General features: G+C 46.1%; 1 protein-coding gene across 1 annotated transcript; it reads right to left on the reverse strand.

Annotated features, from left to right (window-relative positions):
• Positions 1-25,641, reverse strand: LOC131088577 (sodium/hydrogen exchanger 2-like). The gene is made up of 12 exons (XM_058032742.1): positions 25,416-25,641; positions 23,566-24,029; positions 22,583-22,833; positions 19,147-19,364; positions 15,424-15,620; positions 12,126-12,215; positions 9,893-9,963; positions 8,672-8,836; positions 8,137-8,251; positions 6,093-6,230; positions 1,017-1,089; positions 1-143 (listed from the first exon to the last, which is right to left on the reverse strand). The coding sequence occupies exons 1-12, from the start codon at positions 25,639-25,641 to the stop codon at positions 1-3; spliced, it is 2,151 nt and encodes a 716-aa protein (XP_057888725.1).

A 25,641-nucleotide genomic window follows, 5' to 3' on the forward strand; every position in this document is an offset into this window, starting at 1 on the left:
TCATGGGGAGCCAGAGCATCCCTTGTGTTTGTACATGTCCAGAGTCAGCTCCTTCAGCCCCGTGCTGGGCTGGCGTGGTGGGATGGCACACACGGACTTGGACCGGCTCTCCTTCCCCTCCCGGACCTTCTCCGTGTTCCCCACTGTGGGAAGAGAAACAGCACAAGAAACACCATGAGAAACACCCCAAGAAACACCCTTCTTTGTGGTTCAGCAGGAATGAAGGACACCGAGCTGGCCACGTGCTCTTTGGGGATGAGCTGTTCCACTCCCCAGTTATAAAACAGGAGAAAAGAACAGTGTTTCCATGGAAGGAAAAGCCAAAAAAAGGTGATTCCAATCCAGGTTTACACTTCAAAATACATAAAGTATTTGGATCAGTATCATCATTCTTTCGTCAGTCCACATCTGCAGCTTTGCAGAGCAAAAATTCACATTGGTGACTTCCTTAAAGCAGCTCTGGACAACGCAGGTGTCCTGCTGGAGCACCTGGAATGTCCTCTTGTCATATTATGGGACTGTTTGACAGGGATGAACATGCAACCATGACAGAAGGGTTACAATCTCCTTCTGTTCTGACACCATTGTATGTCAGAGGCCATGGTGCTCGTGTTTTCCTTTGGGTGGAAAAAAAAATTACCCAGAAATAATGGGTTTTATCACTTTTCTCTGCTTACAGTCATGGTTTTCTTCAGGAAGAACATTACTGAAGTATTCCTGGTAAACTGTGGATTAAAACAGCTACATCCCAGGTTGGATGAGGCAACCTGACCTGGTTGGAGACGTCCCTGTTTGTGGCAGAGGGGTTGGATTAGATGGCTTTAAAAGAGCCCAAACCATTCACACCAACCTCAGGTGGGCTGAGAGGGGGCACCAGGGCTCTTCCAGCTCTTCTTGCTCACCCAAGAGGCTCATTTCAGGAGCCCAAATTTGTCCCACAACCTCCCTGTCACCTGCTGGGCCATTCCACAGGGATGAGGGAGGGCAGGGAATGAGCCCCAGCTCCCCCAACTTACCGGTGAGGGAGCGGCAGAGCTTGGGCTGCGGGCTGGGCTCGCCCTGCGCCGAGCACGAGTCCTCCTTCTGCGACTGAGGGAGGGAGAGAAGGACTTCAGTGCCCTGTGAAACCTGCCCACAACACTCCTGCCTCATAAACCTGCAATCCCTAAGGATTCCACTCCCTTTCGGTTCACTTTGGTCATGTAAAAATAAACAATAACAACAACGAAAAAAATAAGGATTGCTAAAAACAGGCTGAAGAGATGGCAGGAAGTATTTGCAGATGGTGATTTGGTACAACATAGAATCATGGAATGGCCTGGATTGGAAGGGCCTTAAAGATCATCCCACTCCCTCTGCTGTGGGTGGGAACACCTCTCACAGGACCAAGTTGCTCCATCAAAACTAAAGGCCTAAAACCCTTCCAGGATGGCGCATTCACAGCTCCTCTGAACAACATTACAAGCTCTTTATGGAGCATCAAGAATTTAGAAATAAAACCGAGCCAGTGTCAGAGGCTTAAAGAATGAAAATGGCACAGTACAGCAATTATGTTTTGAGTTCTGGAAGAGGTCTGAGCTCCCCAGGAATGGTTCAGCTGAGGATGGGAAGCCCTGGAGCTGAGAGAATGGGGCAGGGAGTGCAGAAGGCAAAGCTGTCCCCAGGATATGGATGTTTCTCACCTTGGCTGTTCCCCACGCTGGCTGCAGGCCAAGGAGGCAGGTAACGAGCTGGCACTAACGAGCTCCCTGTCCTTTCACTCCAGTGCTAATCTCCACCCTCCAGGACAAAAAAATAGGAATGAAAAAAAAATAGAAATCAGGTAGCACAATGCCGCCTGGATTGTTCGGCGCCTCTGCAAACTGGGAATAAGTCTCTCACACAGCTGCGATTTGGCACCTCGGTCCAGAAACCCAGACTGCCAAAATAACTCTGGACACCTCCCAGCCTGGTTTTCTGTTTTGTTTCGGGTCCTTCTCCTCCCTCCCCTAACGAGGACCGCTGCCCTGCATCCCTTGTTCTCCCTTTTATTGACCATTTTAATAACAATGCCTTCCCGGCTCCGGCAGCTCCCTGGAAAGCCATTCCCAGGGGCATTGAGCGGTTCTCAGAGCATGCTCCATGAAAGGGCTCTGACATAATTACCAAAGGCACTCTGTCATTTACGCACATGGCTCGCAGGCAGCTCCAAATAAGCTCCTTCTGGGGGAGTGCACTCCTGTTTTGGCAGCAGAAAAGAGGACCAAGTTGCCTGGCTACAGGTGCAAGGATTTTCTGGGTGCTCCGTGGTAAATAAAAGCTGTCCTGGGTCTCAGAATCTGCCCTGCCAGCTCAGGCTGGGCTGGATCCCTGCCTAAAATAAGGCCAGCCCCAAAAGCAGCCGGTGCTGGAAGCCAGCAATGATGCACGGCTCCAGGAAGCAGCAGCCTTCGGCAGGAATTTTGTCCTTAGGCAGAGGAAGGAGAACTTTCTGCTGGAAATAGATAGTCTTGGAGTTAATCCTCTGGCCTTTGGTTCAGAGCTGAAGTCACCTCATTCTCCTGCCAAGGTCCTTCTGCCTGGTGTAAATCATTTAACCTGCTCTGGAGGAAGGAAGGTTGTTCTTTTCTTGCTCTTTCTCCCTGTTTTGCTCTCCAAACTCTCCTTGGAGGAGGCTCCAAGAGCCCCCTCTCCATGCTGTAAAAGCCCCTGAAGTGAAGCCACCAACCCAAACAGGGATGTTCTCCCACACACCCCTGATTTTGTTTGGGGAGAAAAAAACCAACCAGCCCCTAATAAAATATGATAAATAAAATATTTAACTGAGCTACAAGAGCGTCATATTTAACAGCAAAGCTTTCAGCACCTTCACTAAACAAGAAAAACAGGGTTTTCAAACACCCAACAGAAAAAACCAAACAGAAAAAACCAAACAGAAAAGACCAAACAGAAAAAACAGGGTTTCTATTGAAGCAAATTTTTAAAATTATTCCCTTAGCTCCTAACGCTCAAGGTACCACCACAGCTTTTCTCCAGGACTGGCAGTGGAATTGCAGGAGTTTCACCAGCACCACAGGGGTTCCAGTGGCCCTTTGCTGGAAGTTTATTCCCCATCCCTGGATTTCCAGCTGGGCCTGCAAACACAGTTGTAATGCTTCCATCTCGTGGTGAGATGTAGAACAGAAAAACCTGGGGAGCAGCAGCATCCAAGTTTTTCTTGCTGACTCAAAACCTGGAAGGCCAAACCCTTCCCTGTGGGACTACAAAAGATGGAATATCTGACAATCAGAAAAATCTCTAACACTATCGACATTTTTCATGAATAGCTTTTTTAAATCAGGAAAATACCATTTTGTTTTCAATTTGGCATGGAAGAAACACGAGTAGCTGCTTTTTTCCCAAAACCTGGTAAGTATTGAGCTGCTTATAATAGGCTAAAATCTACTTTTTAGCACACTGTTCCTTCTTTCTACTGACAAATTCTGCAATCTGTCCTCCTACAGAACAAAGTAACAGCATTCACCCACCCTCCTTAATATTATATAATATTATATATATAAAATTAATATGGTGTTAATATTTCAGGGCTCTATTAGAGCATTATCCCATCACTTTTGGGCATCATTTTATTTCTTTTCACAGTAAATGAGGCAGCTATTCTTAAAAATTAGCTGGAAAGCTGCTGGTGACACAAAACAGGCCTGGCTTGTCCTTTTGGGCACTGAGGGATGGTTCTTGGGTTAGAATCACCCTTACAGGTGTCACTGGGATCAGCTCCTGGTATTTGCTACCATCTCCAGGCTGGACAGGACATCCTCATCTAGCGGAAGGTGTCTCTGCCCATGGCAGGGGGTTGGAACTGGATGATCTTTAAGGTTTTTCCCAACCCAAACCATTCTGGGATTTACATGTGCTTCCCTTGGCCAGGCACAAAGCCAAGGTGGCTGCAGTGAAGGGCTGTGAGCAGCACCAACAAGTGGCTCCAGTGACACAACAGTATTCAGCATCAAATTGGCATTTTCCATAATCCACAGGGCATTTCCCACCCTCAGAGGGCATTTTTCCATCATCCACAAGTCAGCACAGACACAGAGTGAATCCTACTGCTTTTGCAATTCCCCAAAAACCATTCTGTTCCCCCAAAGCCCAGCTGCAAGCACTCAAAGGAACAGGAGGAACAGCTTTCCCAAAGCTCCTGGTTTCCCACCAAATGCAGCAGAGAAGGGGAAAGCAGGAGCACAAGGGTTAACAATCAAATATCCTTAAAGGAGGGAACGTCGTGCTCAAAATCAGCCGGAGTTTGATGTTGCTCTTTTGAAGTTTAATTATACCAAATGTTCTACAGGAACATGCCATGTTCTTGCCTATCTATTCTGAATTGTAAGTACCAATCAGCATGTAAATGATCAAATTAAATCTTTTAAGTTGTTTGCAAGAGCCAGAACACCTTTCTGGGGAGGAAGGGCTGAGCACCAGCAGTGTTTGGTGCGGTGCTGCCGCTCCTGGTGGGCTCCTCCATGATTGGCATTTCCACAAGGAAACTGGAGAGGAAAAAAGTCCACAGCATTCCTGAGTTATTGTGCTGTCATGGAAAATTACTATCTAAATAGGGAAGGGTGATTTGTTTCTTTCTAAAAGGTCATTTTGTTCTCATCAGTGATGGAGCTTGGCTGCTCAGATTAGAGATCACAGCTCACACTTGGACAGTGCTCCAGCTCAAGCCATCAAAACCTAAAATTCGGAGAAATGAGTGAAATTCAGGAATGGCTCAGTAATTACTGCAAGCACCAGCCCTGCCAGAGCTCAAAGAGTGTTTGGACAACACTTTCAGGCACAGGGTAGGATTTCTTGGGGCTGTCCTATGCAGGGCCAGGAACTGGCTCAGTGATCCTCAAAGATCCCTTCCAATTCTGAATGTTCTGGGGTTCTGCACTGCTGCTGACCTGGGCATTTGGGAGCAAAATATGACAAGGGTTAAATGCTTTTCCTCTAAAGAGTTACAGAGGATGGGAGGAACTGAAAAAAACCAAGCCTGCTCCTCATGCATCATTCCTGCAAACCTTTCTTTTCCATAGCTAAATGCCGGCCCAGCTTCTCTCACCAATCTCCAAAGAGCAAAAGTCTTCACCAGGCACAGACGTTGTATTAATCCTGTTTCTCCTCTGATTCAGAACATAAACCAACACAGAGCTATGCAAGCAGTAAATTGGAAAAGTTTTCATTTCTCACAGGAATCTGGTAAGCAAAACTTCCTTCTATTTTACTTCTTTCAAGCCTGCTCAGAACTGTAGATGTGTTTAAAAACAAAGAACTTACCCCCAGAATGCACAAGAAAGATCACAAAAATGCTTCTGTCCTTTCAAAAGAGTTGAGCTGGAGCGGGGGGGGAAACATTGAGCAGTTTCAAATATTTACACTCTGGACCACTGACAATGGGGGAGACAAATTCCTGTGTTTGATGAAATCTCCCAGAAAAGAAAACACGGGAAAACCAGACCTCAGCATCGACAGAGTGAAGCCCAGTCAGTGACATTTGTAAATAGTAAAAGTAAAGAACTTTCCTAGCATGGGTGGAAGTCACAAAGCACTGAACAGGGCTGTGCTCCTTGCTTTGCCAGAAGCTGGGTTGGGGGCAGTTCTTCCCTTTCTATTTTTCCTATTCATTGGAATGTGATTTGGGATTGAGAGCCTTTTTTAAGTTAAAATAACAATATTTGTGTTTCGAAGGAAACAGCCTCAGCAGTGAGCAGGCTGTGGGGAAAGCAGCCTGTGCTGTTGAGAGTGTAGCCAAGAACTGGAAAAGTACAAGGCTGTGGCTAATTCCAAGTCCTGTACCTGCAAGATAGTGTGTCCTTGGGCCTAGCTGTAGTATGATAACAAATAGTGAAAGAGACATGAGAAAAGAGAGATGTAACCCCTAAAGAACAGAGAAGAGCTGATATTGTGGTGTGGCCAATAGACGGTGTAAATTACACAATATTCATGAGCTTATTACTGTATAAGTCTCTGATGCTCTCTTCAATAAAAGAAGCTTGCTGATCTCATATTGAGCATCTCAGGTTTTCCCTGCACCCGACAAATGGCTCATTCTGCAACACAGTGCTGGCTCTCACCTCCTTCCTGGAGCTGCTGCAGGTGTCGCTCCCGCCCAGCTCCACCAGCAGGCTCTTGTGCCGCAGGATCAGGAGCTCCTTGGCGCGCTCCGCGGGCTCGCTGTCCCCGGGCAGGGTGTGCCTGTTGTACGCCGGGCCCTGCAGGGGACACACGGAGCTGCTGGGCAGGGGACACCGCTGCCATCCTGCAGGAGCCTCCTGCCCTGCAGCCAGCCCACCCACCTGTGCATGCAGTGGTGTGGGAGACGTGGGGATGGGAAGAGACACGGAAGGGAGATGGGACTCTGTAGGAGCGTCGGGGGTAGGATGGTGGGGACAGACGGAGATGAGAGATCTCTGGAGCCAGGTCGTGGAACTTGGGTTGATTGCAAAGGGTCTGGGTGCAGGGCCCTGCTGGGATTTGGGGTTTATTGCAAAGGGCCTGGGTGCAGGGCCCTGCTGGGATTTGGGGTTTATTGCAAAGGGCCTGGGTGCAGGGCCCTGCTGGGAGCTGCCAGACACAGCTCAGAGCAGGCCTGAGAGAAGAGAGGGGCAGAGAGGATGAGAGCGTGAGAGAGTCAAAGGGCAAGAGAGTAAAACGGGGTAAGAGAGTGAGGTTCCCGTTACAATACAATAAATCTTCTTCTGTGTTGAATATTCTGATTCTCACTAACCAATCTAGTACAAGCTACAAATCCTATAGCATTTACATACAGCCTATAAGATCATTACATTACCATACTGTGTTACATTTTAAACCCTAAAAACTCTTCTTTGGGTCCCTTCTGCCAAGCTGTAGGATCTGCTCTGACCCTTGGAGCTGTCTGCAAGCAGAGGGTGTTGTTCCATCAAAAGGGGATTACCTTCAGCCAGCCACACCATTGTTTTCTAGTTGTTTAGTAACTGAGGTATCTCAAAGCTTGCTTTCATTTCAATCTCGCTTATAGTTTCTATATTCTCAAAATCTTTTGCCAGACAATCATATTTATAAGGCTTTCCTGTTTCATCTTCTCCAACAGGACTCCCAACTTCTTTTTTTTTTTAGTTGAAATCACCCAAGAAATCCCTGAATGACAAGACTGAGGTGGCATCCAGGTGTCCACAGTGACTCAGCCCGAGGTGCCTTCACAGCTTCAGCCCCCAATGTTTTGTATTAACACCACCTTCCATATAAATCATTGGGAATCATAAATCCTCCTTCAAAACCCACCACCCAGCTGGAGTTGAAATATCCCACTAGCACCAGTGGGAGCTGGGATAATGCTGTCTCTACAAGGGGTTAGGCTGGATTAATGCAGGACTAAGCTCAAACTGGACCTGTGCCTTCATCTTCATCCCTCCACCATGTCCATAGGTTCTTCCCAGCCTTATCCCACTGTTTCCCTCAGCTCAGCAAAGGGACAGGAGGGGAAGGCTGATCCCTCTGTGCTGAGCTGCCCACACCAGCCCCACCCCTGAGGACTCTGTATTTTGTGTGCAATGCATAAAACAAAGGCTTAGGTGGACTTTAAGGCTAAGTCTCCCTAGGAACAGCAATTCCAGGTGCTGTGTGAAACCCCAGACATTATCCATGACTCTGTAAACAGCAAGTGGGGTTTATGTCCTTTAACCACTGCTACCAGTTCTATGGCAGAACTCTTGAGTGGATTTAAAAGCTCTACAGATCAATTGCCACTCACAGCTCTCTTCCAAGGGGAAAAATGTACCATGAGGATCACCCCATCCCTGCTCTGCCCTAGAGCTGCTGCTGGATGTGCTAACCCAGTGCCTGGAGTTCCACGTGCTCCTCCTTTCTCCTTTTCCCTGCCGGGTACCGATGCCGAAAATATTCCATGAAATTATAGGCTGACTGGGTGAACCTTTCAAAAGCTGTCAGGCAGCAAACAGAAATGTGCCACTGACTTGGAAACTGGATCTGGCTCCACACAGCCAACTATTCTCTCCTCACAAAGAGACATCCTGGGTAATTATGGAAATATTCATAACATCTGCTCAGGCTGTTCGGATAACTGAGGAAATTTGTGTCATTGGACACTTAAAATATGGATGGAGGGAGAAGTTGTACCGTCCTCCTGATCCGGTACAGGTTCCTGGCCAATATTTCCTGCATGTTGTCCAGGACATCAGGATTTGGAGTGTCCTCCAGTTTTTGGTCTGTTATGACAGTCCTGTCGCTGCTGCTGCAAAGGAAAGCAGAAGATCTTATTTTGGAAATGTATCCCCAAATCTCAGTGCCCCTTTGGGATCCCACCACAGCCAACGTGGCCAGCAGCTCATCTCTGCAGATGGAGCTAGCGGCAAAGCAGGAATTTGGCACTTGCATCAGAGCTGGGCTGTCCATATGCTCCCTGGTGGATAAAAGAGCCACGGGGAGCTGTGGCAGAGCAGAACCATCTGTGAGGTCTGAAGTGGCCATTCAGAACATTTAACAGTGCAAACCCATCCAAAACTGGGCAGGAGCCTCTCCCTCAGAGCACCATTTCCCTGTAACTCGTGGGGATACAGGTGGCCCTCCACGTGCCACCATCAGTGCTGGGTGATGCTCACCCACCCCATCATTTTTAGCCCCAGCTGCTGGGTTTGAGGTGGTGTTTGCTCACAGGAAGGAGGGGTGGGCCAGGCCGTGGCCCAGCTGCCCAGCCTGGGCCAGCTCCATGGCGTGCTTGCGCTCCAGCTTCTCGTAGAGCAGCACGATGCTGGACTTGGGCTGGTCGTACTCCCTGAGCAGGATCTTCTGCAGGTATTTGCTGTTGAAATACTCCAGCCTGTTGGAGAACAAAATGAGATGGGTTTGGCCTCTCCCCTGACTCCCCAGCACCAACAGACCTGAGCAAGGCACAGGGTCACAGCCCACGAGTGCCCCATATTCCATTAAATTCCATTATATCCCATTAACAACTCCTCAGAAATCGATGGTCCAAGAGGTCAGTCCCTAATTATTTCTGCATTACAGTACATGAGTCAAAATATTAAAACTTCACTAATTAAAAACTCCCCAAAAGTACCAGACATATCATGAACTCTTCTAGAAGTGCTACATCTGCAGTAGCCACAGATGTCAACAATTCCAGATTCCCTCTTGAGCCATTTCCTCTTCTTTTCTGCTCAAATTGTTGAATAATTTAGGTTGGAAAAGACCTCTGAGATCATCAGTCTCTCTAAGATCTGCTCACAAGGAGTTAGGATGCTCCTCAGCAGCAGTGTCTCCCATACCCTCTAGTGGCACTTCCAAGCATGGGCATTCCTAAAAAATCTCTACCAGCTGCATCTGTGTCTGGACCACCAAGGAATTAAACCTGGTAGATAGTCTTTTTTGTATATTTTATGGTATTTGTATTTTTTAATAAATTCTAATAATAAATTAATAAATTTAATAAATTCTGATGCCTTTTTTAAAAAATCTAAAACGTACAAATTCCCAGAATTTAATGAAAATTGAACACTTTGCTACAGAAATCTGTAGAGATCTTCTGTAATTTCAGTCCACAACAAGCAGTGCTGCAAACTCAGCTCTTTAATGTTAACTGGGCACAGGCTGCGTGTCATGGCCATGGCACTTCCAGCAGATATCTTTGGGCAAGAAGGGACAAACACAACAGGAGAGGAGAAAGAATCTTTTTAGGGTGATGCAAAAGAGGTGTCTGCAAGCAGGGAAGTGCCTGAAAATCTGGTGTCCTCTTGCACAAGGAAAAGCTGCCCCTCTGTCCCCTCCCTCATGGATGAGCAAGGCCCAGCTGCCCACAGCGGAAACTTTGGGAATAGAAACCAACCTCCTTTTTTTTCCTACACGTGTACACAGTTGTATTTTGGCAAATCCTTACTTGTCTTTCCAGTAATACTGTCCCCAGTGTCCAGATATATCTTCAATGCCAGCCAGCAAATGATCCAGGAACTAAAGAGGAGAGAGAGAGGATTTCACTCTACGCCGGCTGCATATGCGATGAACGCGGCCAGCAAACAGCAAAAGCCACACACACACAACAGGGCATGGGCTGCTTCCAGCTCGGGATATAGAGCTGGGAAACAAGGAGAGAAGGCACTGGGATAACTCTCCATGCCCTCATCCATTGGTGCTGGAGTATGAGTGGTTTGCTTTCAGGCGTGGGCAAGCAGAGGATAAATGCAGAGGGCCATGAATCTGCTCTCTGTGATGGGGACAGGAGGGCTGATGGCTCCCATCTTCTGGGCCTTGGCCAGCAGGAAAGGCTCATTTTTGGGGTTTTGAGAACAATTTGTCTCAGGGAATCAGTATCTTCAGGATATAAGTGTAAGTAACCCATAAATGTTAATCTTGAATAATAAATACTGCCTTCCCCCAGACACTTCCCACTAAATAAAATAATCATATCATACTTTATATGAATACATTATTATTGTTTAAAATTATGTAAAAAATCCCAGCCTGGTTGGGTTTTCCACCTCAAAGTTAAATCCCTGTAATTTCCCAAACTGCTTTCCCTCCTAATGGCATCTCTAAAGTGGGAGAGGGCTCTGCTCTGCTGCCCTCCACACTCAGGTACTGATGATCCTGGAACTTTCTACAGCTCTAAATTTTTTAAAACTATCTTTTTGGGGAGTCAGAGACAGAAAAGTTTCCGAGCAGCTGGCTCAGCCCTGCAGCCTGGTGTGGGTTTAGTGCCCTCACATGGCTGCTGGCAGCTGTGAGCTGCTCCACGAACACAGCACTGGAGGGAAGCACTGAAGTGTCCCATCCCTGGGAATGTCCCATCCCTGGGAATGTCCCAGGCCAGGCTGGACAGGGCCTGGAGCAACCTGGGATAAGGGAAGGTGTCCCTGCCCATGGCAAGGGGTGGAATGAGATGAGTTTTAAGGTCCAATCCAAACTATTCTGATTCTTTGGAATTACACTCACACACTCTGATCATCACTCCCACGAGCAAGAATATCCCAGCTATCCAGATGGCAAAATAAATTTGAGTAAGAAAACTGCTTCTGGCTTCTGCATCCCTGATTTCCAACTATCTGCATTTTTACCTTCTCAACTTAATTGGTGCATGGCCATTTTCAGCTCACAGCTCCTAATAAACACATTTCTGAGATGATTTACCACTCACATCCTAACAAAAGAACAAAATCTTCTCTGCTCATGACTGGAAAAGTGTGTGTTAACCTCAGACAAAGCCCTGCAGTCCAACCCCATTGTGAGGATGCCAAACAGGTTTTACAAATGTCCTCAGCCCCAATGGCTTTATTGCTAAAGAAACAATGACAATAATATTCCTGGAGGAGCCATATCCACAGAAACGTGGCTGGGATTGAACAATTAGATTCAGAAATATATTAATTTTCCATTGAATGCAGATGAAAATGCAAATGCTCAGGTGAGTGGGAGAGCAGCTGACCTCATGGAGCTGAGCCTCTCCCTGAAGTTCTCTATGACTACAAATACCAACATTGGGGTGGTGAGAACAAGGGGAATGAAATCCCACCTTTGAGTTATGGATGTAGAATCGCAGGTTGGATGGGACCTTACATCTCATCTCATTCCAGTCCCTGCCATGGGCAGGAACACCTCCCACTATCCCAGATAGCTCCAATCTCCACCCAACCTGGCCTTGAATAATTCCAGGGATGGAGCACTTCAGAGGTTCCCTCCAATATAGCACCAAACTTATCTTCCCTTTCCTCATTTTTCTGTAAAAATATCTGAACCAATGGTGGTGATGGGACTGGAGAACACATGAAAGTTTCTAATCCTGAAAGCAACCAAGCCTCATTTTCTTTCTCTTGTTCCAGAGACCAGAGAAATTTGAGTTAGGTCAGAGCTTAAAGTTTTGGGCGAGAAATCATCTTTTTCTCTCATGTTTGTGCACTACCTGATGTTACATCAGCCTGTCTGGTGCTGCTCTTATAATGCAAAAAAACCCCCATGGTTAGGGAGCTGAACAGGACTTCTAACATGGAAAGGGGCTGGTAAAACTGCAGATTTTGCAAATTTGGGTAAAACTGCAGATCTGCAGCATCCCTGGAGACACACACATTGCCGGAAATATCAGAAAGCTCTGACCACGTGCTGATGGATGCTCCACTTACCCTGATGTGGATCTGCTCCCCCACAGTGGGAGCACTCTCCCTTTTCCTCTTGACAGCCAACAGGTCAACGAGGGGACGGATGGTCATTCCCTGCAGAGTAACCACAGACACAGAAATCAGCCTTTCCTCACACCCAATTTTCCTGCATTGGAACAAAAGCCAGCAGCGTGGGGCTGAGCCACAGTGACCCTGTTCTTGTGTCTGAGCAGCCTCCCTGACCTGCCCTGCTTTCCTGGCAGGATAAAACCTGCCAAGCTTCAACAGGACTAGAAACTGTTCCCCCAGGTGTACCCCAAACACTTTGTTTGCTCCTGGTAGGAACCTGTCAATGGAGAGGAACTCACGGGGAGGCTTCAGGATGGAGGGAAGAAACTTCCACTCGCCTCATCCAGCCTCTCTGAGACCACAAAAAGCCAACCAAGAATTCCAAGGTCAAGCCTGAGGTTTGCTGTTGCTGTGTTTGTGGTTTGCTGCTGCTCGTGGCCTCCCAGATGGAAAGGGGCTCGAAACAACCCAAGTTCAAATGCCTGAAATGGGGATAATCCCTGAGATTTCTCAGCACGGAGCCTCTGCCAGCAATTGTCTGCTCACTCCTTCAGCCCTGTGTGTCACACACCATCACTCCAGAGATCTCTGATGGCCAGACAGTGGCTGAGCTTCCTCATCAAAGCATCCACCTGGTGGGAAGGGTCAAGGAAAAGTTGTAATATCCTTTAAGCCTTGTGAGAGAACTAAAATGCTGCTGTGGTGTGTTTCTTAGTCCGGCTTCCGCATGAAATGACTTTTCTAGGACATGTTTACAGCAAAAATGATGGAGTAGTTGATGTTTATGACTTCTGAATGTCACAAATGCTGGCACGGAGTTGAACACATTTTTAATTGCAGAAACAATTAATGTGTCATTTTAATAGCTAATAGCAATAAAAAAATGTGTCGCTATTGAGTCAATAACACAGAACTCACAAATTCCAGAATAACAGATATTACAAAAATTAAGCAGAGACTCTGAAATTTGGCCTCTTGCCTTCCTGGATAATCAGCTGCAGTTGTTTCCATTTTAAAGCAGTATTTGGGACTGTTATTCCCATGTGTCATTCCAGCCACACATCATTTCCCAGCACACCTGCAGGTCCCCTGTGCTGCTCCTCCATCCACCAGGGAAAACTCATCCCAGGGAGTGTCTGTCAGCTCCATCACAGCTCACACAACATTTTCCACCTCCAGAAATCCAGTGGGACAGTGCAGGCATCAAACAACCTGCCCCTTTCACAATTATTACATTTGCTCAGAATTTCATGGCAGAGGTCAGGGGCCAGTAAGTTGAGGGAGTGAACTTCCAGCAGTATTTGATTTTAAAACCACACCAAGAGGCAGAACAATGAGGGGAGGTTTGTGACATTCCAGACAAGCCCAGAGAGCTCCCTGGAGAAGTTCCTGGTCTGCATGGCACACAGCCAGCCTGCTTGGAAGCACTGAGGAGCTGACAATGGCTCAGGCAACCTCCTCAAAATGATTAACCAGGCTTGTTGTGGGAAGAGCCTTATGCAACTGGGCTAGGAAGGCCAAAAGAGAGGAGTTTCCTGGCTTGTGGAATGTTCTGATAGAGCCACGGGTGGCCAAGCCCAGCTGCTCATGGGGTGGTCATTCCTCTCTGGCAGGAGGGTTTCCAGCCAGCAGGGCCAGGATTTCTAAGGGAATCATAGATGTGGAGGGTTTGAGCACTGACAAGATGGCCCAAACCAGCCTAGAAGGGCTCAAATCACCTCTGCCTTGGTTTCTGTCCCAGACACTCCCCAACAAGTCTATATTGAGATTGTTGTGAATACAGAGAAAACATTTGCATAAAACAAGAAGAGAAATGTCCACTATGCACTGAAGTTGTTTCACAGCCAATATTTCTCTTGCCCTTTCCACACAGAGTGACCACAAAAGACTCTGGGATGGTAAAATTATTTCCTCCCCAACAATGCATCCATCGATGTGTCTGGCAGCAGCACCACAAAGTTGATTTGCAAACCCAGGTTTTTGAAGCGTCTGTTACATTTACCCACCTTTTTCTGTGCTGACTCCAGCAATATCATTCTGCCTCAGATTTTAAGTAATTTTCCTGGTTTTCCCTGCCCTGTTGTGGTGGTGCCCTGGCACTGCAGGCCCCTGGAGCCCAGCTCAGCCCTCTGCAGACACAGAGCTCCTGAAAGGCTGAGGGTCAGGGGGGCTCCCCAGCGATACAGGGACCCTGTTTAACTCTCACCCTTTTGCACGGGGCTTACATCACCAGCTGAGCTTTGAGGTTACACAAAAGCCCTTGGATTTCCCAAAGCCTGGAGCTGCTGCCTTGGAACAACCTTTGTGTGAGGCTCGGGAGCGGGAGCGGCCTGCACCAGCGAGCGGGCATGCCTGGGGACCGGGACTTTTCAATGTCTCACCCGCATTTGCATCTTAAAACTTGTCAAGCTCCACCTAAGCACATCCCCCATGCCGGCCTGGCCCCTGCTCTCTCCTTTCAGGCTGAGGCTGTGCCCAGTCCCACTGCCCTGCAGCGCCCAGCGCTGATCCCATTGGCACAACACGCTCTGATCCATCCTCCAGCTCAGGATGAGGATTTGGGTGGATGTGGGGAAGCAAAACCAACCCCAACACTCCACATTGTCCCAGTGCTTGACACCCACCAGAGAGGTTCAGTCAGGAAAAGCAGAAGGAGTTTGCTCTGAGGGTGATGCTCAGCCATGGGGCCACTCTGCAGCTGCCACCATCTCCCAAAGGCCCAGAAACTCCTCTGCTCCTGGGCAACAGCTCCTCATGGACCTCACCTCCCTGACCAGGAGCTCACAGGGAGCTCTTCTACATGAGATCTTTCCCAAACATCCACATCCCACTCACTTCAGTCCTGTGGAGAACCACTCTTTACTTTTTAGGATAAACAGCAGGTGGACATCGGCCTAGCTCACTCCAGCACCTGACAACCCCAACTTTTCCACCAAAGCCTCCTTCAGATGTGGCTGTGTTTGCCAGAGAAACCAAGAGCTGTACTTTAGAGAAGCCCTTAGAGACCTGCTGCTGGTCAGAGAAGAGCAGGGACACATCCGAGATCCCACAGAAAGCTGCAGGAAAGGTTTTACCACTAGATGTCACAGCAATGCTGAGAGCTGCTGCTCCTCCGAGCCCTGGAGCACCACAATTCCTCAAAACTCAGTGTTGGAGCACCAGAATTTACAGCCCCAGCGAGAGGGAGAGGAACCTTCTCCACCAGACCCTGGAGGGGACCCAATCCCGAATCTGAGCCCAACACTGGTTTTACCTGCACGAACACGGTGAAGAGGATGACAACAGTTGTTGCTGCAATGAAGAGCTTTTTCCTGTGGAAGTCGGGCAGCAGGAAAACCAACGAGAAGCAAATGGCCCCTCGGAGCCCCCCATAGGCAATGATGAACTGGTCCTTACTGGTGATGGTGTTCACGTGAAATCTGTTCACAAAGAAAGTCAGCACAAGAACCCCTGGAAAGCAGGAAGGTAGATTGAGGTACATCAGTTAAATAGAACAATTAGAGAAAACTCAATCTTAGATTTCCAGTAAAACATCACAGAATTGGGAAACACCAACTACAAGGAACAAGCCAGGGCACAAGGGGGTATATTCCCAATACACCACGGGGGAACTTTTCTCCCAGTCTGATTCAACAGGTTGAAATTTGCTTTGTGCAGAAAAAACTTAATCCCCAACATATTTCTAATTGGAGAGATTACAAATATTGACTGGCTACAGTCCTGAAATATTAATTGATTTATTCTAATTGGTGCTAACAAATGACTGAATTGCTGAGGTTACAAATGCTTTTGAGGCAAATCAACAGCAACAACTTAACCACAAATTGCCCTCCTATTTGCCAAAGTTTCCAAGCAGTAGCTTGGATAAGTAGCTATATTCCACTTGTGTTAATGTTATTTCTTTCCCTCAGATTCATCCTACACAAATTGAAGGCCAGGTGAGGTGACACAGCAATTGCTGTGATTTACAGCCATTTGCAAATGCACAAACAGATGCAGAAAGGTACAAAAAGTCAGGCCTTAAATCAGTAGGCCGTGATTTTAATCCCAATGGATGTGATAAACATCCCATTTCCCAAAGATTAACAGCCATTCTGAGAACTGATGGCACCTCCTGTCACTGACTTTTGTTAGGAATTAGCTGGAGCCACAGCACTGTTGCTTTTCTAGAGGGTGTTTCCAAAAGAAATAAAAACAGTGCATTTGTTATGTACATATCAAACATCTTCCCACACACCTCCAGCTAAAAATAGCTGAACTTTTACTGTACATTGGAGGAGTGTGAGGAAAACAAAAAGCTGGGCATGTTTGGGAATAGGGAACTCAGTCAACTGAACCCTGTGGCACCTTCCCCATCTCTGGAGCTCTGCAGAACTGGTGCCCAGACCAGCAGACAGGAAGCACTTGGGTCTCAAGGTTCTTTGCAACTTAAAAAATAAATAAAACAAAGCCTCCCTCAGATCACATCCACCCCTACTCTACAGCTCAGGCAGCGCCGATGATTTAAAGGAACAAAATTTACTTGAGCTGATATCCTGGCCTTTGTCTTAATTTAATCCTTCCTCATAAATTATTATTAGCATTCCCTAAACTAATTCAAGGCCAGTTTGCTCCAAGAGATGACATACAATTAATCATTCTGAGCAGAATGTATTTTCTGCTGCAGATACCTTGGGAAAGAGCAGGAGGAAATCTCCCCGGGGCTTGGATATCAGCAGAGCCCCAGTGCTGCCAAGCAAGGGCTCTACTTTCCTTTTTAGATTATCTTCCTCATACCAAAGGAATTCCCCAGGTTTCAGCAGAATAATTTCTCAAACATTTAATGCACTGAGAGTGTTTTGTGAGGGACTGGGGTACAGTTTACACACCAATCCCAGCATTGCCCACCCAAAAATCCCCAATTCCTGCAGGGAAATGTGGGGGCACCTCCTTTTTCTGGATCAGTGCCTCAAGCACCTCCAAAATCCTGGAATTAAGACTGGATAAGTCCTCCAAGATCATCAGGTCCAACCATTCCTCCAGTACTGCCAAGGCCACCACTAATCCATGTCTCCAGGTGTCACAACCACACATTTTTTGAACACTTCCAGGGCTGTTGTCTCCATCACTGCCTTGGGCAGCCCATTCCAATGTTTGGCACCCCTTTCCACAAAGAAATCTTCCCAACTATCCAATTATTAATTAATTAATATTAATTAATTAATCCAGAGCTGCTGGATGGCTCAGAGCAGGCCAAGGTTTCATCTCAACCACTCCAAGGAGGAGTTTCCCAGTCTGGCTCGGTGCAGCCCCTTCCCAGTTCTCACCCTCCCAGCTTGCCAGGAAGGTGCTGCAGGACAGAACACCCTGCTCAGGACCACCCAGACCATCTCCAGCCCTGGTTTGTGTGTTCTTATTTAATTCCAGGGAGATTTTCACTGGAAAAGGGTGGCTGCAGCCTGAGCCCTTCCCTAATAATGTGCTGCATAATTGAAGCTGCTCTCAGAAGGGCTGTGCTTAGGGAGGATTTTTGGGGTACTTTTGTAGCATTGCTATGTTCTTATAGCTTGCAATGAAGAATTTTTGAACTAAAAAAAAAACAAAAAATCAAATTCACTGAGAACTCCTTTTATCTGAGCAAATAATTTAAGAGAAATCACTTAATGGAAATAAAACACATGAATGTATAAAAATCTGACTAAAACACATGAATGTATAAAAAACTGACTAATGAGCACATTTCCAAGTATGGTGCACAGTTATTAAAACAAACTTTGGCATGTCCTAGCAGCTAATAAACCCCATTCTGCTCTGCCTTGCTAATCATTGCCTAACCTATTTAAACAATTTCTTGGAGTGTCTGTCAAATTCGAGTTCACTGCTTGACTTACTGGTTTGTAAACATAAATCCTGTCAAATGTTTTTAAGCGCTCGAATTCTTTGCCAAAAATGTGTGCTGTTATTTTCACAAATATTGTTAAGATATAAAAATACCCATAACTGAGGCACTCATTAGGTGCCAAGCACCATAAGAATGGAGGTCCAGCCTCTCCCAGCATGGAACCAGCACAAGATGCAACTGTGGAGAATGGAAACAAAGCACATCTATTTTTTTGGTCATTTTCAATGCATGAAAATGGGATCCCAGGGAATCCTGGAACCAGAAGTTAGGTTTGCATTGTAATTGTGGCCAAAGAAACTGCAGAGATGAGTTATCAGGAGAGTATTTTCCTGCCTTGCCCCTCATTATCACCAAGCCTTGATCTCTTTATCGCTGTGAGGTTGGTCACACACCCTGATGAGTTTTCCAGGGATGCTGTGTCTGACCCTGCTAGGGCAGGGGTTGGAGCAGATGATCTCCACAGGCCCCTGGAAACCTCAGCAATTCCCCAGTTCTGCCACTCTCAACCCTAACCTGAAATTCTTGAGTAGGAGAAGGAGCATCCTCACAGTTTAGGTCCCAAATCTCATCTGGAATGAGAGCTACTGGAATGTTCCTCCAGCTTCCCAGTGAAGGATGCTGCTGTACATCGGCTTGTTGTGAATTAAATCCCTTAAATTCAGAGGATTTTCATGGATCTTTCACCCCAAGGTATGTATCTACAAGTTCCCTCCTGCTGGGGAGAATACCAAGGAACTAAAAACACTGAAATGGAAAAGGAGATCGTGGCAAGGAAGGAGGGTAAAGGAAGATCATGGCAAAAAAGGGACATTGATAAAACAGATCTCATGAAAGCTTCTATCCAGCACCAATGAGTGCAAGAGCAGGGAACTGCAGCCAAATGCAAGATTTGGAATTGAGTGAGATGGAGGAGCAGGAAGCATTGGCTGGGATGTCCCAGTCCAGTCTGAGCATTCCCATCTGGAATAATCACACTGCAGAGTGAACAGGAAAGGAGGATGGAGGGGCAGAGCACCCTCTCATCCAATGGAACTCACTCCTCACTCCCATAAACAATAACAGACATGAAAAACCAAGATCTACAATTTCCCCTACCAAGTGCCCTCCAAACGAGGCAGAAAATAACTGTGAAGCAAATGTAGGGCCAGTTCCACTCATGGTTTTCTCCAATGGTGGAAACTCCGAGGAAGATGAAGATGAGGGTGTCGCTCACGCTGCTCCACATCTTCATGAAGTACTTGACTGTGGTGTGGGACTTGAGGGAGATGTTGGCCTCCACGTAACGCTTCATGCCCATGGCACAGGAAATGATGCTGAGGAAGTGAAAAATAAACAACAAGAAAATAAATATGTTTGAAATATGAAATGAAAAATATGTTTTTCTACTTTAACACAGAAAATCAACATATCAATTATAAAAAAATGGGGTTTCATCAAGTCTTGGACATTTGCAGACATTTCACTGAGGGCTGAGTCACTTCCTGCATCAGGCCAAGAGTATCAGGACCACTAGGACAATAAAATACTTCATAGGTTGCCCAAACTGTCCAAATCTGGATTTTAGCAGGTGAACAATTCATCACCTGTTGCATTTTATCAGAGCACAAAGCAACACCTCCAACTAACACCCAACTCTTCCCATCTCCACATGCAGTTTCCAGTTCTTTAACTTTGCCAAACTCTGACCTTACAATTGCCTGGCAATTTTTCATGGATAATTGGTTCTTCAAGTTCCAGGGAACATGGCATTAGCCTAATTCATCAGCTTTTCAAATCAATGTATTTTCAGGCCAGCAATCCTAGGAGGTCAAAAATCAATACATTTGCAGGCCAGCAATCCTAGGAGGTCAAAACAATTGAGCGCTCAAAGTGCTGAAACTCTTTTTTTTTATATTTTAATCTGGACCAAAACATTTTTGTTCTAAATATTGCAACAGAAATAGAAAAAGGGCTTTAAATTTCCAAGATCTGACTTGTAGTGCCATTTGGTAAAGCCATCCATATTTTTATTGCACTGAAAACTGATTCCACAGGGAACATCACAATGTTGGATCACAGAAAAGCCAACAGAGAAGCAGATCCTTGGCTTGTCCCTGGCTCTGGGTGTGACCAGGACAGGTAAGTGACCCAAACAAAGGTGTTGAGAGAGGTTGTGGCTCACCCAGAACTATCAACTAAGAGATGCTCAGAGAGCTGCCAGGCAATTACTGCTTTGCACTGAAAATGCCCTGTTTAACCCCAGGATTTCACTCACATTTTGCATTATTTTGAAGACATAAACATTTGGGTCTCTTTGAATTTAAAACTGGGCTTTAGGGAGAGGATTTGTGGCAAAAGCAGAGGATAGGAAAGGTCAGAATTAGGAAAGTCACAACACTTTTGCTGAGGAATGGGATCCTGTGTTTTCCAGCAGTAGGAGACAAAGATTCAGTTCCCTTTTTCACCAAATGTTTGAGTTCACATCTTTCCTCTCCTAAGAAAATGTACCAGTACATAAAAATATTCTAATACAGGTCTGGTTTGATTTATCCTTTTTAGGTCTGGCCTGCTTTGCCAGAAAGAGCAACAGGGACTGAACCACAGACTGGAAAAAAAAAATAAATTCTTCTGTTACTGTGTCTGCCTCAGTAAATAGTGGGGAATATAGTTCCAGTTAAAAACTAAGAAATCCAAGTACTTATGGGCAAGTGATTTCCAGAGCTGTGGTTTTGGGGAATGCTTATTGGAGAATGGACAGGGGATCACAGCACAGTCACAGAAAGAGAATAAACTTGTCTAAAGATGAACACTGCCACCAAAGCAAGGGGCAGGGAAAAAGAGAATAAGAAAGGAAAAAATCCAACTAAAACCCATTTGCAGAACAGTTTCACAGACTGAGCTGTATTCAGATTTTTTTATATTTTTCTGGAGTATGTAGAATTGATTTTTTTGGCAATCACATTATTTTTCAAAGACACAAAATGCCAAAAGCTGCTTCTTATAATACAGTATTCCCTGGCCACAACAGAATGAATTGTTTGAACTCCAGATCTATAAGACAGGCATTTATAATTTGGCAATTAGAAGGGCACAGTGCAGGAATCAGCTGCCTTTGCCATTGTTTTGCTTCAGAAAAAAATGCATTATTCAAAAGAACAGCAAATGGGTTCCATAATGGGTACAGCAGATTGTGATTGATAGAAGGAGACACCATTAGGATTGAATGTTTTCTGCTCCATGATGATTATGCAGCATATTTATTTCACTGTTCTGTCTTGCACTCCTATAAATAGGCTTTTCCTACCTATTCCCAGAGCTGGAATTGTTTTCAGTAACACTCAAATATTGCTCCTATTAACCAGCCGAGGAAACAAAATCTGCAAGACACAGGGATGGTTTATATCCAAAGCAACATCATTAGTTTTAAAATAGAAAATAGATCTCCCAGATACTTCTGTGCTGAGCTGGGAGCCCACTTCATTTTTTATTTTCTTTTTATCTTCTTTCTCATCAGCTGCACAGTTGTTTACACTGCAGCCACTGATGCAGGGTAGGTGCATTTTGGTGTCTTTGGGGGAATATTAAATGGTTGTGATCCTCAGCACCAGCTGACTCAGTTTGGGCAGGAGAACCACACTCAATACAATACAGGGCTGGATCCTGTATTCCTGTATCCTCTGGTTTTCCTCTCTCTCTGCTTTCCAAGGTGAGATTTTGGTGAACATTGGGGTCTTTCTGGCTATTTTTGTCTCAGCATCTGCTCTGACAGTGAGATGTCCAATGAGGTAAGCACAAAGCTTAATTAGTCCCTTAAATCTGAATGATCTGGCTCAAAATTATTCATTTTATTAAAAGATCTACCCAGGTAAAAGAAAATTAAATGAGCTGAATGAATTTCTGACAGCTTTGGCCGAAATTGGCCAGCAGATTCCCAAAGTTACTGGAGACAGAGGTGTTGGTTGACACCTGAGGCCAGACATGAGCTGTGTCTGAGCTTCTGGAGCCAAGTCAGAATCTCCAAAGCAGAGGTTTCCATTAGAATCCTCTGCTCCCAAAAAAACAGGAATATTTCAGGCTTCAGTTCCTGTCCCATCACTCACTGCTGTCACACCAAGGGCTGCCAGGCAGGACATGCAGATGGGGAAGGGGATGTGAGAACAGAAGTGCTGCAAACCAAGATCAAACCTTTCCAAGGAGCTGACTAAATTCTCCTTGTAACTCTTCCCATGTTGGTTTTGACTGGGCCATGTGGAAAATAACAAAATAAACTAAGAAACTTCTTCTGGCTCTGCCAAACCTGCCAGACCTCTCACTGTTGGAACATCCAGCCTTTCCAAACAAAAACCATGGAGCTCAAACAAACATTCCTCAATAACCTACATAAATCCACCATCAGCCATCGTTGTGCAATTTGGGAAACAGAATGACACTTGGAGAGGGGCCTGCTCTTCGTTATACACAGATTTCCAAATTTTAAAGTGTTTTTGGGTATTTTTCAGTGAATATAGGCAGGGAGTTTCCCTGGAGAGAGGAGCTGCAGGGCCTGACTTACGCCACGATGCCGGAGAGGTGGAACATCTCTGCAGTGAGGTAGGACAGGTAGCTGTACAAGAACACAAACAGGGGCTCGATGACACGGATGTCCTTGGTGAAACGCGTGGTGAAGGCAGCAGTGAACCCAAAACTCAGCCCCACTAAAACTCCTCCCAGCCCAACCACGAAGAATTTTCCAATTCCAGCAAAAACATCCATGCTTTTGATGGTCGGCATCTCACAGAAAGAGCGAAAGAGTTTGTAGAGCACCTTGGGGGAGAAGGACAGAGGGAAATAGCTGTTAGTTAACTGGATGTTCATGAGACGTGGTCATGACACCAAATACACATACTGGGATTTCTGCCAGTGCAGTGTCACCTCCTGCCTAGGAGCTCTGGCTCCCACCAGGGGACTGCTGTGGCCCTCATGGACATTTCTGTCCCCAGACACAGAGTCAAAGAGAAACCTGAAAACTCCTAAGTTCACCTGAATGCTGCCCAGGACCTCATTGCCAGAGAATTGGACCAGGATCCTCTGCTAGATGGGGTTGTGGATGACTTTTCCCTCAACAAATCACAGAATCATTGAGGTTGAAAAAGCCCTCCAAAATCATGCAGTCCAACCAATAACCCAGCACTGCCATGTTCACCACTAAACCATGTCCCCAGGTGCCACATCCGCATGGTTTTTAACACTTGCAGGTGTTGTAACTCCACCACTTCCCTGGGCAGCCTGTGCCAATGCTTGACTGCCTTTTCCATGAAGAAATTTTTCCCAATGGCCAATCTAAGCCTCTCCTGGTGACACTTGAGACCGTTTCATCTCATGCTGCCATTTGTTCCCTGGGAGAAAAGATCAACCCCCACCTGGCTACGACCTCATCTCAAGGAGCTGTAGAGGGAAATAAAGTCTTCCCCGAGCCTCCTTTTCTGCAGCTCTTCCATCCCCTCACTCAGCACCATCCTCTGCAGGTTAAACACCCCAGCTCAGGCTCATCCTTACCACGGTCACGGCATCGTTGAGGAGGGATTCCCCAAAAACCAGGATGTGCAGCTTCTCGTTGACGTGGATCTCCTCAAAGACAGCCAGCACGGCCACGGGGTCCACGGCGGCGATGAGGCTGCCGAACAGGAGGTTGTGCAGCAGGGACACGTCCTGCAGCCGGAAGGATTTCACCTGGCAGATCCCATACAGGGAAAAGCCGATCCCAAACACGTTCCAGATGGTGCCCACCACGGCGTAGAGCAGGATGGTGCCGATGTTCTCGAAAAAGGGGCGGCTGGGCATGAAGTAGCCGGCGTCCAGCACGATGGGGGGCAGGAGGTAGAGGAAGAAGATGTCGCTGTCCATCACTGGTGGGGATCTATCGTTTAACCCATAGATGATTCCCCCCATGATGAGCCCCACAAAGATCAACAAACAGCTCTCGGGAACGACGGAGGGCAGCTTGTTGTAGAGGTGGAAACCTACAGGGCAGGGAAGGATAAAAGTGGTGTTACCTCAGCAGCCCAAACCCTCCCAAGGTCCCCACACTCCCACTGTCAGCAGGTTACACCTCGGAGTAGCACAAATAAATTCACACAGTGAGGGTGAAGTTGCTCAGAAATTGGTTAGAAAATCTGAAAGTTACGGAAAATACCAAACTTTCTCAAATTACTGCCTGTTCAGACCTCATTTCATCATAGCATAAGGTTAGAGATATACGTTGAGGTAATAAACAAAAAGTAATAATCTGCATTAAATAAAACAGTATTTGGAATTATTAATTATGTAATCTAGTCAGCAGCCCATCTTCAGCGCTAACAGAAATAGCAATTTCTAATTTTAAACACAATACAGTTTCTATACATTAAAAAAAAAAATCACAAAAACCCTTCCCAATAATTATAAAGAGGTCCACTTTTAATAGCATTTAATCATTAGCATTTAAAGCTAAAAAATGTCCAATCAAGCCTGTCTTGTGCAATGCCCAACATTAGAAAAAACACCACAAGTACAAGGTGAGTTATTAAAAGAAAAAGTCATTGAAACAAACCTAATTAGAACAAAAATAACAATTTTTAAAAATCTCTGATCATTATTATGCCTTCATGCATGTGACTAGAATTAGGGTCTCATTATGAAGCATGAAATTAGTCAGACAAAAAGACTCTTTCCATCTGAAAAATTCTAATCAAACCCAATCTTAGAAACTTCTCCATTCTGAGGAAAAGAAATACAAGGGGAAAAAAAAAAAGCCTTAAGATAAATTCTGTTAAATTACTGCTATAAAAGTTAAGACAATTCCTGGAGAAAAAATATTTTTATATAATTTTCACTTGCCTGTGCCCAGTTTTTCAGAGGAAAATAAATCTATCTATCTTAGATGACCTTGCATAGACAATCAACGCACAGAGATTTTATTTTAGGCAGCCTGGACATGGATGCAATTATTCCCTGGCCAGACACAGGGCACTTTTAGAAGAATAAGCAATCTTCATTTTAAGATGAAGATGTCAGTGGACCACCTGCACAGAGCGTGGCTGGCAAGGAAATCAAGGTGAACACACACCGTGGTGCATCCTGCAGTTAAATCAAGCTGCTCCTCCTGGAAACCCGGTATTTTTCCTCCTAACAGCAACAGCACTCCCAGATGTGAATTTCTAGATAGAAAATCACCATTTCCAGATGGAAAACCACATTTCCCTAAAATGCAACTTGTTTTCCACCTGTGCAGCGTCTCTGGCACACAGCGTGTGAATTCCGAGGATTTGGGATGTTACCTCAGATTCTAAAGCAGAGCAGACATGGAGCAAAGGCCACACCACCTCCACAGACTCCCCATCCCTCCTCATCCTCTCAGGAGGCCTCACCTATTTTGGCCAGGGAGGCCAGCATGATCCAGAGGGTGATTTCAAAGGGCACCTGGACGTGCTGATAATCCAGAGAGAAGAAGGCGTGCTCCGAGGATTCATTGCCCGGCGCGTCCTCGGCAGCCCAGCTGATGTTCTCCAGCCCCACGTCCTCCAGGGCTCCCACCATGCAGGAGAGCCAGGAGCCAGCCAGGACAGCTGCAGCTCTGCACCCCTGGCTCTCCAT

Source organism: Melospiza georgiana, chromosome 12 (genome assembly GCF_028018845.1).
Source record: "Melospiza georgiana isolate bMelGeo1 chromosome 12, bMelGeo1.pri, whole genome shotgun sequence".
Classification (NCBI taxonomy): Eukaryota; Metazoa; Chordata; class Aves; order Passeriformes; family Passerellidae; genus Melospiza; species Melospiza georgiana.

What these genes read in the sequence shown, in the direction of transcription:
- LOC131088577 (XM_058032742.1), bottom strand. Translation starts at nt 25,641, where the DNA reads ATGGAGAGCCAGGGGTGCAGAGCTGCAGCTGTCCTGGCTGGCTCCTGG. An exon ending in CTGGCCCACCCCTCCTTCCT is followed by an intron (nt 8,252 to 8,671) that starts GTGAGCAAACAC and finishes TTTCCTTTGCAG; the next exon opens with CAGCAGCGACAGGACTGTCA. An exon ending in GCTCTGCCGCTCCCTCACCG is followed by an intron (nt 144 to 1,016) that starts GTAAGTTGGGGG and finishes CTCTTCCCACAG; the next exon opens with TGGGGAACACGGAGAAGGTC.